Source organism: Macrotis lagotis, chromosome 1 (assembly GCF_037893015.1).
Source record: "Macrotis lagotis isolate mMagLag1 chromosome 1, bilby.v1.9.chrom.fasta, whole genome shotgun sequence".
NCBI classification, from domain to species: Eukaryota; Metazoa; Chordata; class Mammalia; order Peramelemorphia; family Peramelidae; genus Macrotis; species Macrotis lagotis.
The window spans coordinates 862,614,521-862,631,320 of NC_133658.1; the positions used below are offsets into that span (position 1 = coordinate 862,614,521).

Sequence of the window (16,800 nt, forward strand, 5' to 3'; positions counted from 1 at the left end):
CCTGAGGACTCAACCCGCTTACTTATTAAATTATCCATCAATTGGCAGGTTAAGACACACCTAAGTATAAAAGGCACTGTAGGCCATATCTCTGGGTCTTTTGGTTGTAGATGGAGACTAGTCAGTAAAATCCCTTTTCAATCAGGAATTTTGGCATGTTCCAAACACATTCACCCACAATAAGTGAATGAATGGGAGGGCTACTAAAGTAAATCAAAGGGGCAAGTTTAGGAGAAAACATAATAGCCCCAGGTTTTGATGTGTTTTGGTTTGAGATGCCGGGAGGACAATAAGGTGGAAATGACCCATAGATGGTCAGAGCTGAAGGTCTAAAGATCAGCAAAGAGATCAGAACCACATATATAGAAAACAGTCACTGAGGTGGTAATTGAATGGCTGGATGGGGAAGAGAACATGAAGATAGGGAAGGATTGGTCAAAGTCAGAAGAGAATCTTCTAAAAAGGGATATCTCTAATGCTCAATGAACCCAGGTAACATGAGGACTGAGAAAAGGCCATCATCGGCTCCGATAACCCGGTAATCACTGGTGAACTCAGAGCAATTCAATAATGGTGGGGTTGTTAATGTAATATGAGGTAAGATTTAGAAAAATATATGCAGATTTGAACTTATGAAGGAAGATGCTATCCATCTTCAAAGAAACAGATGACAAGTGAAAATAATAAGTATGTTTATATATTTGAATGTTTATAGATATCTATGCATATGAATATAAATAGTCTTATTTAGGGGAAGGAGAAGAAAAAGAAAGTAAAAAATATATGGCAGAGAACTAAAGAAAACCTACAGGGAAGCAAAGAAAAGCTGGGTAGTTTTGAAAACAATGTGGCAATTTTTTGGATTTAAGTTTAAAATAAATTTAAAATAAATATTTGAGGTAAGGAGGTGAGGTGGAATCATGAGTTATAAATTTTTTTTACTCCTAAAGGTTTAGCAACATAGAGGAGGAAAGAGATAACAAGAGGATATGATTAGGGAGACATAAATGTGTTTAGTAAGCAGATCAATCAGCTCTCATTTATTAAAGTCCAACCACATCTGAAACATTGGGGAATTAAGGAAAAAAAATAGGATGTCAGATGAGGAGCTAGTAGGAAGAGGGAGATTATACTGAAGATGAATGAGAGGTTGACTTGGAACATACAACTTCTCCCTATTTAGGATCTCTTACTGTAGATCAATTCTACTGGCATTTGGATGGCTCAGTGGATAAGGTGCTGGGCACCAGGAAGACCCAAGTTCAAATCTCAACCTCAGGCATTTACTAACCATGTGATCCTGGGCAAGTCACTTGATTTTTCTGCCTCAGTTTTCTTGACTGTACAAAAGGGATTTTTTAAAAAAAGTTTTAAGCAGAAATACTGTTTTCCTTACTTGCTTCCTTGTTTTTTACACATGTATTCATGTGGCTTTCTCCCTGATAAATTATAAACTCTTTGAGAATAGAGACTGTTTTCTTCCTGTCTTTTGGGCAGCTAGATAGCTCAGTGGATAGAACAGCAGTGTTAGAATAATTCTGATGCCCCAACTCAATTTATTCAGTTCCTTGTGATTTTTTTTTTTAGGTTTTTGCAAGGCAAATGGGGTTGTGGCTTGCCCAAGGCCACACAGCTAGGTAATTATTAAGCGTCTGAGACCAGATTTGAACCCAGGTATTCCTGTCTCCAGGGCCGGTGCTTTATCCACTACATCACCTAGCCACCCCTCACTTCCTTTCCTAAGAACATCATATTCCCAAGAACACCATTTTCATATGGCTTCTGGAAAATTCCTATTAACCCACAGGACATTAGTCACTGAGATTTGTCCTCTGGAAAGTACCTGCTTAGATGAACTGTGGAAGGTCCAAGAGCTGACACAATCTCATGATTACTGCTGACAAAGTGGTATTGATTGATGGCCATCTCTTAACCAAAGTCAAATAAAAATCCATTCAGAGTGAGCAGAGAGGTTCTTGACTATGAGGAATGTCTTGGATCCGACTGCTTAGAATCTAATATATTGAACACATGCTTAGAGATCTACCTCAGTTGCCTCTGTTGGAAATTGGAATTTTGTAGTCCAGATCAGATCTGTAGTCTGAAAGACCATGGTGTATTCTTCATATCCTCTTATCCAATGATCCACTATTCTAGTTTTGATAATTATTGCCCTCTACAATTCTTGGACAAGGAAATCAAAACTATCCATAGTCATATGAAAAATTGCTCTAAATCATTACTAATTAGAGAAATGCAAATTAAAGCACCTCTGAGGTACCACCTCACACCTCTCAGACTGGCCAATATGACCAGAAAGGGCAATGTTCAATGTTGGAAGGGATGTGGGAAATCTGGGACACTAATGTACTGTTGATGGAGCTGTGAACTCATCCAACCTTTCTGGAGAGCAGTCTGGAATTACTCCCAAAGGGCAATAAAAATGTGCAGACCCTTCGATCAAGCCATACTGCTACTGGGTCCATACTCTGAAGAGATTATGGAGAAGGGTAAAAGCATCACCTGTATAAAAATATTCACAGCAGCTCTGCATGTGATGGCAAATTGGAAATTGACTGACTGTCCATCAATTAGGGAATGGCTGAATTGGTTATGTAATATGTATTTGATGGAACACTATTGTTTGATTAGAAATCAGGAGGGAAGGAAATTCAGAGAAGCCTGAAAGGATTTGCATGAACTGATGCTGAGTGAGAAGAGCAGAACTAAAATATTGTACACCCTAACAGCAACATGGGGGTCATGATCAACCCTAATGGACTTGCCCATTCCATCAGTACAATCAATAATCAGGGACAATTTTAAGGGATCTGTGATGGAGAATACCATCTGTATTCAGAGAATGTTTAAATGAAGACCAAAGCTTATTATCTTCAATTTTTAAAAGTTGTCATGTATATTACATAATTTTGCTATCTCTAATGTTTTCTTTCTTCGAGTTGGATGTTTCTTCAATTTGGAAATATGCCTATCATGGATGCAAATGTAAAGACTATATCAGATTGCCTTCCACTGGGGGGAGGGGGAAGGGGAGGGAGAGAGAAAATTGTTCAAAACCTTGCAAAAAAATGATTGGTAGAAACTACCATTATATGTAATTGGAAAAATAAAATATATAATTTTTTTAAAAAAGATAATCACTGCCTTATAATTTAAGTATTGCTAAACCTCCTTCCTTTCCATTTTCATTAATTTCTTTGATATTTCTGTCTTTTGTTCTTCCAAATGAATTATCTTCCCTAGCTCAATAAAATAATTTGATAATTGAGATGGCATTGAATAAGTAAATACCTTTAGGTAGAACTGTCATTTTTATCATACTGCTTCTGTACACCCATGAATGAACCAGAAATATTTCTCCAATTTCTGTGATTTTTTTGTATAAAAAGGATTTTATAATTATGTTCAATTATAATTATGTTCAAGTAATTTTAGGGTTTGTTTGACAGGTATACTCCCGGGTACTTTATACAATTTATTTTCCATGAGCTCTCTTTTACTGTGTCTGAGTTGAATTTGAAGTTAGGTCCTCCTGACTCCACGGCTGGTGCTCTATCCACTGTTCTACCTAGCTACCCCATCCCTACCATTTTTGTCTTTTATCATGCCCATTTTTGTATGAAACATCCCATCAATAGTTCTAATTTTTTGGAGACATATATTATCTTTTCCATTATATTCTATTTCTTTGCATTGTTCATTTCAAAAATCTTTCTTTGCTATTCTTTGAAATTTCATATTCCTTTGGTTTCTTTCCATTTCTTCCCCCTTTGTTTTCCTTCTTTCCTCAGCCATCTAGTAGATAGAGCACTGGTCTTGGATTGAGGAGGATGAGAGTTTGAATCTTGCCTCAGACACTTTCCATTTACTGTGAGATCTTGGGTAAGTCACTAAACCCAGATTGCCTCACATCTCCAGGCATCCTGATTCTTTTCTGGCCACCGAATCCAGAGGACTCTGGAGGAGAAAGTGAAGCTGGTGAATTAGAACAGCTCCCTCTCATTCAAATCCAATTCACATGCTTGTCATGGCATCACCTCCCTGATGTTGTGGTCTTCTTTGAAAATGAAGGACAAGGCAGCTAGGTGGCAGAATGAATAGAGCACAGGCCCTGGAGACAGCTGCATTCAAATGTGACTCAGACACTTAATTGCGTGACCTTGGGCAATTCACTTAATCCCACTGCCTTAGAAAAAAACAAAAACAAAAGAAAATGAAGGACAAACAAAACATTATTATAAAGTCTTATCAGACAGCCAATTTGTTTTTCATATCCATGTGTAATCACTTTTTGAATTGGTAAAAGTATTTGCTATGATCAGCAAGTTATCTTGACAAAATTGTTAGTCTCTGCTCTCTCTACTTCACTTTATACTCCAAGGTCAAATGTACCTGTTATTCCAATTATCTTTCGATTTCTTATTTTAGCATTAACCCCTTTGATGAATATGACATTTTTTTGAGATGTAATTTCTAGAAAATGTTCTAATTCTTTAATGAACTAATCAACTGGGAAGGGGCAGCTAGGTGGCGCAGTGGATAGAGCACCTGCCCTGGAGTCAGGAGTACCTGAGTTCAAATCTGACCTCAGACACTTAATAATTACCTAGCTGTGTGGCCTTGGGCAAGTCACTTAACCCCATTTGCCTTGCAAAAACTAGAAAAAAAAAGAAAGAAGAACTAATCAACTGGAACTTTTTTTCCTCAAAGGTTGGATTACAGACATGGATACTGTGATGCTGGAAACTTCCCTTGGTTCATAAATACTATGAACCTGTGGTTCCTGTGGAATACTGATTTTTATATCAGACTGTCCTGCATCCACTGCCAAGTTTCCTTTTGACTTTGGCTTAGTGGCTTTGTAGCTGCCTGTTAACTTATTCAACACCTTCCAACCAGAGGGACTCATCTCCTAAGGTCATCTTTTATCATTTTAGTACTATTCGTGAGGTTTTCTTGGTAGACACTAGAGTGGTTTGCTGCTTCCTTCTCCAATGGATCACCTTTTGTCTGAAGTCTCCACTGTGATCTGATGTTTTGGATAATTCTGCAAAGCATAGGTCAGATACATTGGAACCATACAAGTTTCACTGCCACAACAATGATGTAACTGGGGATAAGGCATTGAAACTTACCTTTTCCTTTATTCCTTCCTCTTTGAACTTCTCTGCTGGAAGGATAATATGATAATAGTAATCTCAGGAATTTATCAATAAATTCATCAGGTGATATATGCATTAAAATATAATTTTGGAAACTGCCTAAATAGGAATATGTATTGTAATAAGTTTAGGGAGCCTTGCAATTTCCCTCCAAAATCAATTTATTCACGTGAGCAAAAAGATTAGAAGTTAGCAACTTCATATAAAATCTAAGTCCACAGTGAAGAGATGTGATCCATTTGACCATGGTACTCCTAAGTGTCATCAACGAGAAATAGATTAAATTTTTTAGGGGACAATAAGGGTCCAAAAATTCAGGAATTTACTGGACCTCATCTTTCAGGATGAATTTGACTCAAGGTTTTTATTAAGACAGGCCTGGAAGGTTTACTCTTGCCCAGAGAGTACTTGCTTAGCCAGGGTAAAATCCCTGGAGTCTGCTAGCCACAGAGTAATTCAGGATTTGGGGCTCTTTCAAGAAGGCCTGGGTTTACAATCAACCACTGTAATCAATATACTTGTAAATAGTTGTTTCCTGAGGGCAAGGACTGACTGGCACATAATCAAATTTGACTAACTGGTTTGTATACATGTCCTAACTTCCTTACAAACTTTAAGAATCCTAAGCAAAGAGGAATATTTTTCATTTTTGCATCCTCAGTATCTTGTACATAGTAGACCCTCAATAAATATGGAATTCCATGAGGGAGAAAGCAATGGAGTATGAGATAAAAGGTCAGGTACTTTCACTTCTGAATGGCCTGTCTTTTGGTAAAATCACAGCACTAAAGTCTTAAGTTTTCAATTCTGTAAACTAGGGACACTTGACTTGTATCCCTTACTACACTGGTTTGGGGAGTGAGAGTCAAATAATAGACCATATATTTAAGCCCCCAGGAATAAATGCCAACATAGGTCTAATTAGACATTGTATTTTCCCAACATCCAAAAACATAAATACTCCAGTGAGCTTTATTCTCCTCTGAGCAGGTGAGGCTAAGAGAGAAATTTTATCATTAGTCTCCTGGGTCTCTTTTTTGCTCCATGAGAATGTGGAAATGTTAATTGGCAACAGTAGACCTATCCTCATCTAAACCATACAACAGAGACCACACATAATAGACTTATGCAAACAATATTTCTCCCTCTAATTTATGTCAACCATTATTCTAAATCAGGTACCCCTTATCTTGATATACAATGTGAGATATACATATTTTAAATGGAAATTTGGCTTGATACCACAAAAAGTTGCAATAGAGGTCTATAAAAAATTACTTTCCTTTTCAAAGGTCTTGTTTATTCACTGACCCATGGTTGGGTTAAAAAATATTATTGTTACAATTAATTACTACTGAACTTATAAGTCTTAATTTGGATAAACTAAACTGTTACATAAAAAAATTAACTACATACTTACCTTTGATTCTCCTCACAGGCAAACAAAGGACTCAGCAGTTTTTGTGTAAAAAAATTGGAAATTAAAAAACTATAACTTTAATAATTAATATTTATTGATAGGAAGACTGATATACAATGTAATTAATTTCTTCTACAAAGAGATTTTGTACATCGAGAAAGCATTTTGAAGTCTAAAATACCAGTTTTCTATGAAGAAAATCTGTTTATGAGAATTTCTGAAAATTATAGGGAAAGGGAATTAAAAAATCCATTTTATTAAAAAAACCCTGAAAAATACTGAGCCCCCCCCCCAAAAGGACATGATTGAGATGAAAAGTTAATGGGACTCCCTGGTGGCACACAGAAGAAGGCAGACTGGTAACCCAGGACACCAAACCTGGCACCAGCTTGGCACCTTTGGATTGGAAAGCAAAGGCAGTGAAAGGTAGGTTGCAAAGGTTTTCTCTAGAAAATGCTGGTGGGGAAATATGGCTCCAACTGTGCCTCAGGCAGGCAAAAAGATTAGAAAAAGACAAGGGAGCAGTTAGTTACCTATCTGGGCCCACCTGCCTTCAGTTGACAATTCACATGCTTTAGTAGCACCATCACTTGCCTTTCTATGGTCATCCTAAGTCTTACATATGGACACAGCAACCCACTTTGACAGTTATTACTGCCCCTGTACCCCCCAAAGAAACACTGCCTTAAAGGTCACTTTAGCCCTTTGTTGAGACCTGAAATTAAAAATTTCACAGTAGGCTTCACACTGACATACTGATGTAAAAAGGGAAAAAGGAGACGAGTTGGGCACAGAAGAGGATAAACCAAAGGGATAAGGTAGAACATAAGTGGGGAAAAGTGAAGATAACCTTCTAGGAAACTGGCACAACTGTCAAAACTTAAAACACACACAAAGACAAAGACACACACATACACACACCCCTACCCCCCAAAAAACCCTATTTATCATAATGATATGATTTGATGAGATTGATGAATTTTTCCTCCTCTTATGGGTATGAATAAAAGGGAAATAAAGGAGGTTAGATGGTCCATTTTAAGACACAGCAAGCATGATGACCAAGAATGAGATCCCCTTGTGAAACAGAGTAAGGATGGGACACTAAACAGGATCTAGGCACTGGCTGCATAAGCTCTGGTTTTCTGGAAGAGAAATGAGTTGAGGTTTGAGCTGCAAGGAGAAATGAAAGGGTCAGTATGTGTGTTGGGAGGAGGGAGGAAGAAAGGCAGTGCTAAAGTTTGGAGGGGCAGGTGGGAGAGGGCCCACTGCCCTGGGGTGAAGCTGCCATGGGGACAAGAGAAGGAAGCAGGCCATGATTTTGCTTCCTCTGTTCCACAAAGTCCTTTCACAGCCTATTGGGCATGATTGTGCTTCAATGGGTGATAGGAGAGGATCCTCCCCAAAAGAATTTGCTCCAGCTCAGTATTGCAGGAGAACACAGTTATTGGTCGGTAGTGATTCAGCCTATCATTTGGTACAATAAAATACAAAAGCCAATCATACATATTTGTGTCAGTTTCCTGCCTACCTGTGGGGTAGTTTTTGTCTTGTTTTTTACATTAAGAAAATATATACACATTTCTCATTTCATCAACTCAGAAACTGGCATTACAGCTCAGACTAAACAAATAAAAGTCCAACAGGAAAAACAGATGTTCCCACTACTTCTTCAAGACTGTTTCCAATAAAGAACCTGGCTGATTGATGTCAAAGTGGAGGAGTCAATGATCATGGGCATCCTTTTAGGCCCAAGTGTCCGATGAAAAGAATATTGCTGGGTTACTCGAGGTATAAGACAGTGCTTTTTGACTGGCCTTAATTAATGACAAACCCTCATAGGAGGCCAGAAGACCTTCTGGATGTCCTAGCAACTGCTGAACTGGATGAAGGGCTGGTGGTGAGGAGGGGCAACAAATCTTTTCCCAGGAGGCAGGCGCTGGTAATTCCAGTCCCTCCACCACCTGGGTTGGTAGCAGGGATTTTGCCATGATGCTGATGGATAGGGCATTGTACCAGTAGTACCAGAGCACATTCACACAGGGCAACAACCTGAAAATCCTACCAAGAACTTTGGGCTACCCTGGAAGAAATGAAATCCCAAAAGGTGGAAAACCACTGGTACAGAGTGTTCAGTCTGGCCGGGGTGGGGGGGGTCCTTCCAATGATTTGTTCCAGTGAAACACTACATTCAGGGAGATGCCATCCACCTGAGTACTATGGCAAGTCCATTGTGGACTTGCTTGAGAGAACTAAAGGGTCTTCCATGTATCTGGGAGCCTTTAAGTCAGCATCATGGTCGATGGAAGCTAAAACCAGACAAACAAGAGGGAGGTTACAAGAAGCATGCATAGTCAAAACTTGCTCTTATCCCAGCATTTGTAGGAAAGCAAGGCTAAGGTGGGCAGGCTAAAACTTAGTGGTTCAACAGGGTCAAAGAATCACAATGTCCCCAAGTATCTCTTCATATACCTCAAAATTCACCTAGTTCACCCCTTGAGGCCCCAACTAGGTCACATCTCCTATCTGCACCAAGTAGTTCCCAGGGCCTCTCAAAGCACCCCAATCAATGTATGAACAGCTCTCATTATTCATCCCTTATGTAGAAGCAATCTGTCTATCTTCTACCCATTAGTCTTAAGGTCTGTACTCCAAGTGCCAGGCCTCTTTCTCAAGAAATAGCTCTTCAAAGACTTTGAAGCAGATTCCTGTCACTCTCTCTATGTCCTAATCCTTTTCTGCAGGGTAAATATCCCAGCTTCTTCAATTAACTCTTCTACAGTGTAATTTCCAATGTCCTCAACAGTCTGGATCCACTTACCAGTACGCATTCCAATTTTAATATAACATTCCAATTCAATATTACCCAGAGGTAAATAAATAGAACCATCCTTATTCTAGATTGTATTATTACATTTTAAGTTTCCATTACATTTGCAGGTTTTCATGTCACTATCAAAAGATATAAAAGATAGATTCCCTTAGATTTACCTCAAAGAACATTTTCCAATGGACTGTTTTCTATAAATGTCTTCTGTATCAAAGAGACTGATGCTCTCCACAGTGTTAGAGCCAGTTCCCACCAAGGTTTGCTTAATTCAATCAAAAAAATATTTCATCAAAGTGTGTTATATACAAAGAGCCCTAGGCACAGGGAAAAGAGAGACAGATAGCCCACAGGCTCTCTTCTTCCTGGGAGGGTGAAGCATACAGAAACATACAGAAAACATACAGAAAATTCAAAGTTATATGAAGAGACAGGACTGAGAATGGATGGGAAGGAGAAGACTACTACTGAAACACTCACTGGCAGGGCTGGAAAGGAGGATCAAGAAAGGTCTTCTGTAAGGGCTGTGCTCTGAAGGAAACTGGGAACTCTGAGGTTGGGACTAAGGAGTAGAGGTCAGACAAGGGCTACCTGTTACCTGGTGTGCTAAGGATAGAAAGAAGAGATGGATTTACTAGCAACAGTAAAGTAGAGCAGTTTTGAAAAGGTATATAAAAGTGATATTGTGAAGAATTTTAGATGTTGGGTGCATGATTTTGGTATCTAGTTTGGCAATAGGGATGGATCAGCTACAGACTTTTGAAAACAAGTAGACCATGATTCTATGTGTTTTAGAATTTAATTTGTCAGGTAGAGGATTAACAGGAGAGAAAAAAGAACAATGAGAACTAAGGCAAGTGAGACTGGCTAAGTGAGACAGAGGTATATGGAGAGAAAGAAGGGAAATGGATGTAAAGAATGTTGTGGTGACAGAATCAGCAAGACTTATCAAATGACTGGAGTCATGGGTTATGGGAGAGGGTAGAGTTATGTATGACTCCATTACTGCAAAACTAAGTTATCAGAAAAATAGTGGCTAAGCCCAAGGGAAGCATTGATTCTGATGAATTTTTGGGAAAATGAATTCCATTCTGGATATGTTAAGTATAAGATGGCTTTAGGAAACTTAGGGTGCAACATGTTACTCAAAGGAGTGTGGAGAGAGAGAGAGAGAGATGAGATAAAGGTCCCTGGTCAAAGCTTTTTGGGGACACTTGTACTTAGTGGGCAAGTTAAAGTAGACAGCTGAAAAGAGATGTTACAATGAGCATGCAGAATACTCTACTTTTCTCACAGCACCTGAAATAAGGGGAATGTAGACCAGCTCTACCTTGGGGAGGAGGCAAGCAGAACAGGACCTGAAGTGGAGTGTTATGGAGGCTAAAAGAGAGCATAGCCAACAGTATCAAATGTTGCTGCACAAAAATGTGAGATGAGGGAGACCTGAGAAAGTGGATTGACTACAGTCATTAGGAGAACATTGGTCCCCTTGGAGAGAGCTCTTCCTCAAAATCTGGAATAATGGAGGGAAAATGGGGTTTCTGAGGTACAGAGAAAGGTAAGAAAGGGAGCTCATGATGATCTCTAATTGAAGAATGAAGAAGGAGATAAAGTTTTCTGCATGGAGGCAGGGGTAGAGAGATGGAGGTGTCATAGGATGTTTGAAAAAAGAGTAGAAGGAAGCTTAGAATAACCAGATAACATCATCTATAAATGAACTGAGTCAGGAAAGATATGGTGGGGGTCTCTTAGGGTACACAAAAAGCAAAGAGATTAAGGGTAACTGATTGGGGTAGGGCTGAAATGACTGACATTAATAGCTTGGGATGGGAGAAAGGAATTTCAGAGTTCCTCCCAATTCACAGAACATTTAGATGGAGGTCATGAGAATTTAAGAGACAAGGCCCAGGGTGATGGGGAGGGGGACAGTACAGACGCTGAAACTGAAATTCCCAGGTATGTATAAGATGAGAGGAAGACTGTGAGTAAGATATAGAAAGAAGGGAAACTAACATAGAGGAGAGAGGACAACAGCAATAAGGATTTGGAACATGGCTCTATTTGGAATTTTCCATAATGTTCTGGCCTGGCTCTCTCCTCCCCAAGGCTTCCTGTGGTGCCAGGTGGATCTCAAATACATTATAAACTCCTTCAATGAAGGGATTTTCTTTGCACTTATTCAGCAGGTGCTAAATATTTATTTAATGACTATCATTCTGTTTTTATATAAGGATTCCAAAAATTTTTAATTATTTGGATATGCTTTATTGTTTTGCATGGTTTAAACTTTACAGAGAGTCTTTGTATCTTACCGTGTAAAATGTTTGCTATCTTCATGGACTTCCATTTCTGAACTTTTAAATTCATTGAGTTCCTTTCGAATGGCAGCCTGCAGAGAAGATATAAAGAGCTTTAGCTACTTTTCTCCTAGTTACAATCATATCTGGCCTAGTCTTGGCCAGAGTTTCAAAATACTTCTATCATGAAATGAAGAAAAAGAGCTATGCACATTTGTTATTTAGCAAAGCTAATAAAAGAGCTGACTGATTTTTCTTAAGGTATTTCATGTTCAAATTTCTAACCATTTATTGAAAATCTAGTATATGAAGAGTGTGGGATAGTGGGTAGAGTACTGGACTTGGAGTCAGGAAAGCAATTTCACTTGAGATAATGACTGGCTGTCTAATCCTGACCAAGTCAACTAATCTCTCTGAACCTCTGTTTCCTCATCTATAAAATAGGGATAGTAATTAGATCTACATTATAGGATTGAGAAACCTATTAGAAGGTATGAATAAAGCACTCTGGCAATACTATGTCACTGAAATTGAAAGGCACATGCTAGCTTTAATGAGATAAAGAAAATCATGCAGTTCCTGGCCTTAGGGAGAATGAAATCTACAAGACATTATATTATATGGTAGACACAAGTAAGTCTAATTGGGCAAAGGAGAGACTCAGACAAAGTACTCAAGGAAAATTTGAGAACAGAGGAGAGAAGATGCTTTCCCTTGGGGTAATTTATGGAGGTGGTAGCACATGTTGATCCCAGAAGACAAGGTTTTTATTTAACAAAACTAAAATACAGGTGAAAGAATGATTCAAGGAATTTAGGAACTGGGAACAATGGCCAACGAATCATCCAAATTCAACCCTTAATTTGATAAAAAGAATTACCAGGTTTTGCCCAAGGCCACACAGCAAAATTAACTCCAAATCATTGTCCTGGACAAAATAATAACTAATCCTATGGGGGGGGGGCAGAAAGCATCTTTTGTTCTATGAACAATTCTTCCTTTCTTTTTGACAACACAGTAGATGTAGTTCTTTAGTTGTTTCAGTCTTGTCCAACTCCACATGATCTCAATTGGGGTTTTCTTGGCAAAGATACTGGCCTGGTTTGCCATTTCCTTGTCCAGCTTATTTTTTACAAATGAGGAAACTGAGATGAATCGATGAAGCGACTTGTCCAGAGTCACACAACTAATAAGAGACTTAGATCCCATTTGAACTCAGGTGAATTTTCCTGACTCCAGGCTGAGAACTCTATCCATCTAGCCACCTTAAATAAAGCAAAAGAAGTTTCCAGATACCTTGTCAGCAGGGGTTAACTTTGTCCAGGGCTTGTCAGCTCGACGGTCATAGTCCTGAGCATCAGTCACCTCAACGTACTCATTAAATCTTAAGATTTTCCTGGCTAAGAGCTCAGCAACTGTAGGCCTTTCACTAAGCTGAAAAAAAGAGAATGTATTAGTTTCAATACAGCATAAATTATTAGGTACCAATTATGCCTTAAAAGCTGATTATGTAATTATGCATTTCAAGGACAATAAATACTGAGTAAGGACATCTACAACAGCACAACTGGGCCACCATCTCCACTAAATTAGATGTCTCCATTCATTCTTCTTCTACTTCACAACTGTTTGGAGAAATAGGGGTAAGACAATGCTTTCTTTCTGCCTTTAGTCTTACATATACAAACACAGCACAAAAGAAGGCTTCCTGGAGTGTCAGAGGTCATCTAATACAACCTGTAGAAGACCAGAATCTGCAGAGTCCATTCCCAGTCTGGAGGGGTCTATGCACACCCGGAAGCTCACCTTCTCCTACTGTCTTCCTCTCTTGTTTGCAATTTAAGATATGGAGCAGACAGTTGCTTAGCATATAAGATTGCACAGGAAGAAGTTTCACAGTCTTTTTCTTCTAAATTTTTGTGAATAATAGAAAAGGTTTGGAAAAGAAGCTAAGTCATCCAGTACAAATTGTATCTTAAACAGGATTCTTCACTATCACAAACCCAACATGGGACATTACAGCTTTCCACTGAAGGTGGAGCAAAGAACCCATTTCACTCTTGTTTGGGACTGTTCAAAGAAAACAAATTTATTCCTGCTGTTCAACCAAAATCTGTCTCTATAGGATCACTGATTCAAAGCTGGAAGGGATCTTGGAGGATATCAAGTCCAAACCTTTGATTATACAGAGGAAGAAACTGGGGCATCGAGTTGTGAAGTGCTTTGTTAAGGTCCCACATGACAAGCAAGTAGCCAGGGAAGGTCTTGAACCCAGGTCCTTCCTGACTCTGTTCACTAATTTCTACTAACTCTCTGATCCTGTCTTCTGGGGTCAAGTAAAACAAGGAAAACTCTTCTTCTATTTGATAACCCTTCAGCATGGCTACAGGCACTCTCAAGTCTCTTTACACAATGAATCTTCACATCTTTTTTTGATATCCTGCTCAACACATCCCTGGATACCACCTAGTTGGTTAAAGCTCTCCCTGAGGCAAATGCCCAGACCTGGTCTAGATACCCCCCAGACGAGGAATTGCTTCATTTTGATGCCCTGAGAATGAAGGACCCTCTGGGGCTAGGATGCCACTCACCTTGGACTCATTAAGAATGTCGGCCATTGACACTTAGTTTTTATACATATATTGATGCTGATTTCTGTATTTCTATTACATTCATTTCTGATAATGCACTGCTCTCACTTCTCTTCCAAACAAACTTTCTTGTACAACCAAGATTTAAACAAATTATGCCTTTTTCATCTTAAAAATAACAATGTTGTTAATGCAGCACAATGATTTTCTAAGATACCTCTTCTCTGCCTTGAACTTTCCTTATAACATAGAAATAACTCATTAGAACCTATTGACACAGTAGCCAAGACTGAGAGGCCTCCCAGGAAAAGGCACTTCATCATGATAATTGTAGCCAAGCTGTCTAGTATGAGCCTGGGTCATTGGTATTTGGAATCTCATCATCTCACGTGTAGTTCAAAGACAGAGAGGTTGTTATATTTTAATGAATACATTTTGATTGATCAAGTTAGACTATTAAATAACCTATTGTACAAAGATGTTGAAAACAAAAAAGGGTTAAGAGGAGATGAGAGCAAAATAAGAGATGAGAAGGGTGTTATATTGATTTCTGTGAGTTTTCTCATAGACATCATCCTAAATCCAAGAAAGAATTACTAGCAGGTCCATCCTCATCAGGAAGATAAAGAATGGATCATATAGTATTATTGTACCTTTCTGGTGAGTCGACGTTTGATTTCTCGTTTTTCTGCTTGCCGGTCAGCTTCATTTTTGGCTGCAATTAGAAGATGAGAAAAGAAAATATTTATTTTTTTGAAATTCAATTTTATTTTTTAGATTTTTGCAAGGCAATGGGGTTAAGTGGCTTGCCCAATGCCACACAGCTAGATAATTATTAAGTGTCTGAGGCCGGATTTGAACTCAGGTCCTCCTGACTCCAGGGCCAGTGCTCTATCCACTGAGCCAGCTAGCTGCCCCTTGAAATTCAATTTGCAGAAAACACTGATTCCCCAGCTATCATAATAACTTTCATTTGGCACTAAAAATTCACATAGAATATATTCATAAAAAATAAGCCTCTGAGGATCAGAAGTAGGATAGTATAATTCCTGTGTTTGAAAACTTGCCAAGTAAATGAATGGGGTTTAAGATCATATTAAGAGTGCTTTGGACCTCCTTGAACCCAAATAATAGTTGACTACTATAGTAGAAATAAGCCTCAATATGGAGTCTGAAATCTACCTGTTAGTAGGAAGGTAAACCATTGTCCTTTCTAGACCTTAGTTTTCTTATCTGTAAAATAGGGATAAAAATAGTCCCAATCAGAAGTCCTATTGCTTCTCCCTTCCCAGTCTCTCTCTTCTATATAACCCTTCTTGTTTATGACATGGTCTCTTTTGTAGAGCAGATCCTTATCACCTCACACCTGGACCAAGTCTGATGGTTGGTCTCCCGGCCACAAGGCTCTGCCCACTCCAGTCCACTCAATAGTGAAACTGATTTTCCTAAAGGAAAAGGCTGACTATGGTTCATGTACTCAGCCTCTCTGATTCTAGAAACTTGAGAAGCTTCATATCATCTCCAGAATCAAATATAAAATTCCTGGTTGCCTGTGAAAACCCTCCACAATTAGGCCACTTCTGAACTTTCAAGGCTCCTTATTTCTTATAGCTTCACTTACTCTTGTGTTTCAGTGACAATGACTTTATTGCTGTTCCACAAACCAGAATCGATACCTCCAGGCTCTGGGCATTTTGGGGGGCTTTCACCATGCTTTCTACTCATCTTCTTGGGAAATATTCTTATCAAGTCTCAGCCATATCCAACCTTCTGCAAGAAACTTTTCTGAAGTCCATTAATTCTAGAGCTTTCTCTGTTGACTATCTCCAGTTGACTCTGTATATAGCTTGTCTGTGTTTTGCCACCTTCATTAGACTGCATGCACCTTGAGGGCAGGGACTGTCTTTCAACCCCCTTTGTATGACTTGTATTAAGAATAGTTCCTGGGGTGGCTAGGTGGCCTAGTGGATAGAGCGAGCATCAGCCCTGGAGTCAGGAGTACTTGGGTTCAAATCCGGCCTCAGACACTTCATAATTACCTAACTGTGTGGCCTTGGGCAAGCCACTTAACCTCATTGCCTTGCCAAAAAAAAAAAAGAAAGAAAGAAAAAAAAGAATAGTTCCTGACAGAGTAGCTAGTTAAAAATGTTTGCTAACTGATTACCTTCTGAGGATGAGAAGATAAACTGAGTCAACATTTCTAAGGTTTGTTGCAAACATGTTCACATGTGTAAATATATGTAGACAAATGTGTATATGTGTATAAGTATATGTAATACATGTGAGTATATATAAAAGTCAGTTAGCTATTAACTGCCCATCTCTGCCCCTCAGTTTCCCCAGATGAAAAAGGAGGATAATATCAGCTTATCCTAATTGTCTCCCAGGTTTTGTGTGGGATGCAAAAATCTTTTATGAATTAGGATGTGTCACACAAAGTAACACCATCATCCCAGTGAAGCATAACCATATTTCCAAGTTA

The 16,800-nt window shown here is 38.8% G+C and overlaps 1 protein-coding gene across 13 annotated transcripts in view; it reads right to left on the minus strand.

Annotated features, from left to right (window-relative positions):
- The window catches only part of PHACTR4 (phosphatase and actin regulator 4), a 154,385-nt gene that overhangs the window by 15,200 nt on the left and 122,385 nt on the right, over positions 1–16,800 (minus strand). For 3 of the 13 annotated variants that reach the window (XM_074217941.1, XM_074217937.1, XM_074217929.1), the window contains exons 10-14: positions 14,972–15,033; positions 13,024–13,161; positions 11,743–11,819; positions 5,157–5,191; positions 785–5,068 (exon numbers count right to left, since the gene is read on the minus strand). In XM_074217941.1, coding sequence (XP_074074042.1) covers positions 4,950–5,068; positions 5,157–5,191; positions 11,743–11,819; positions 13,024–13,161; positions 14,972–15,033 — 431 coding nt within the window. In that variant the 3' untranslated portion in view covers positions 785–4,949. The other 10 variants (XM_074217932.1, XM_074217934.1, XM_074217933.1 and 7 more) reach the window with 8 other exon arrangements.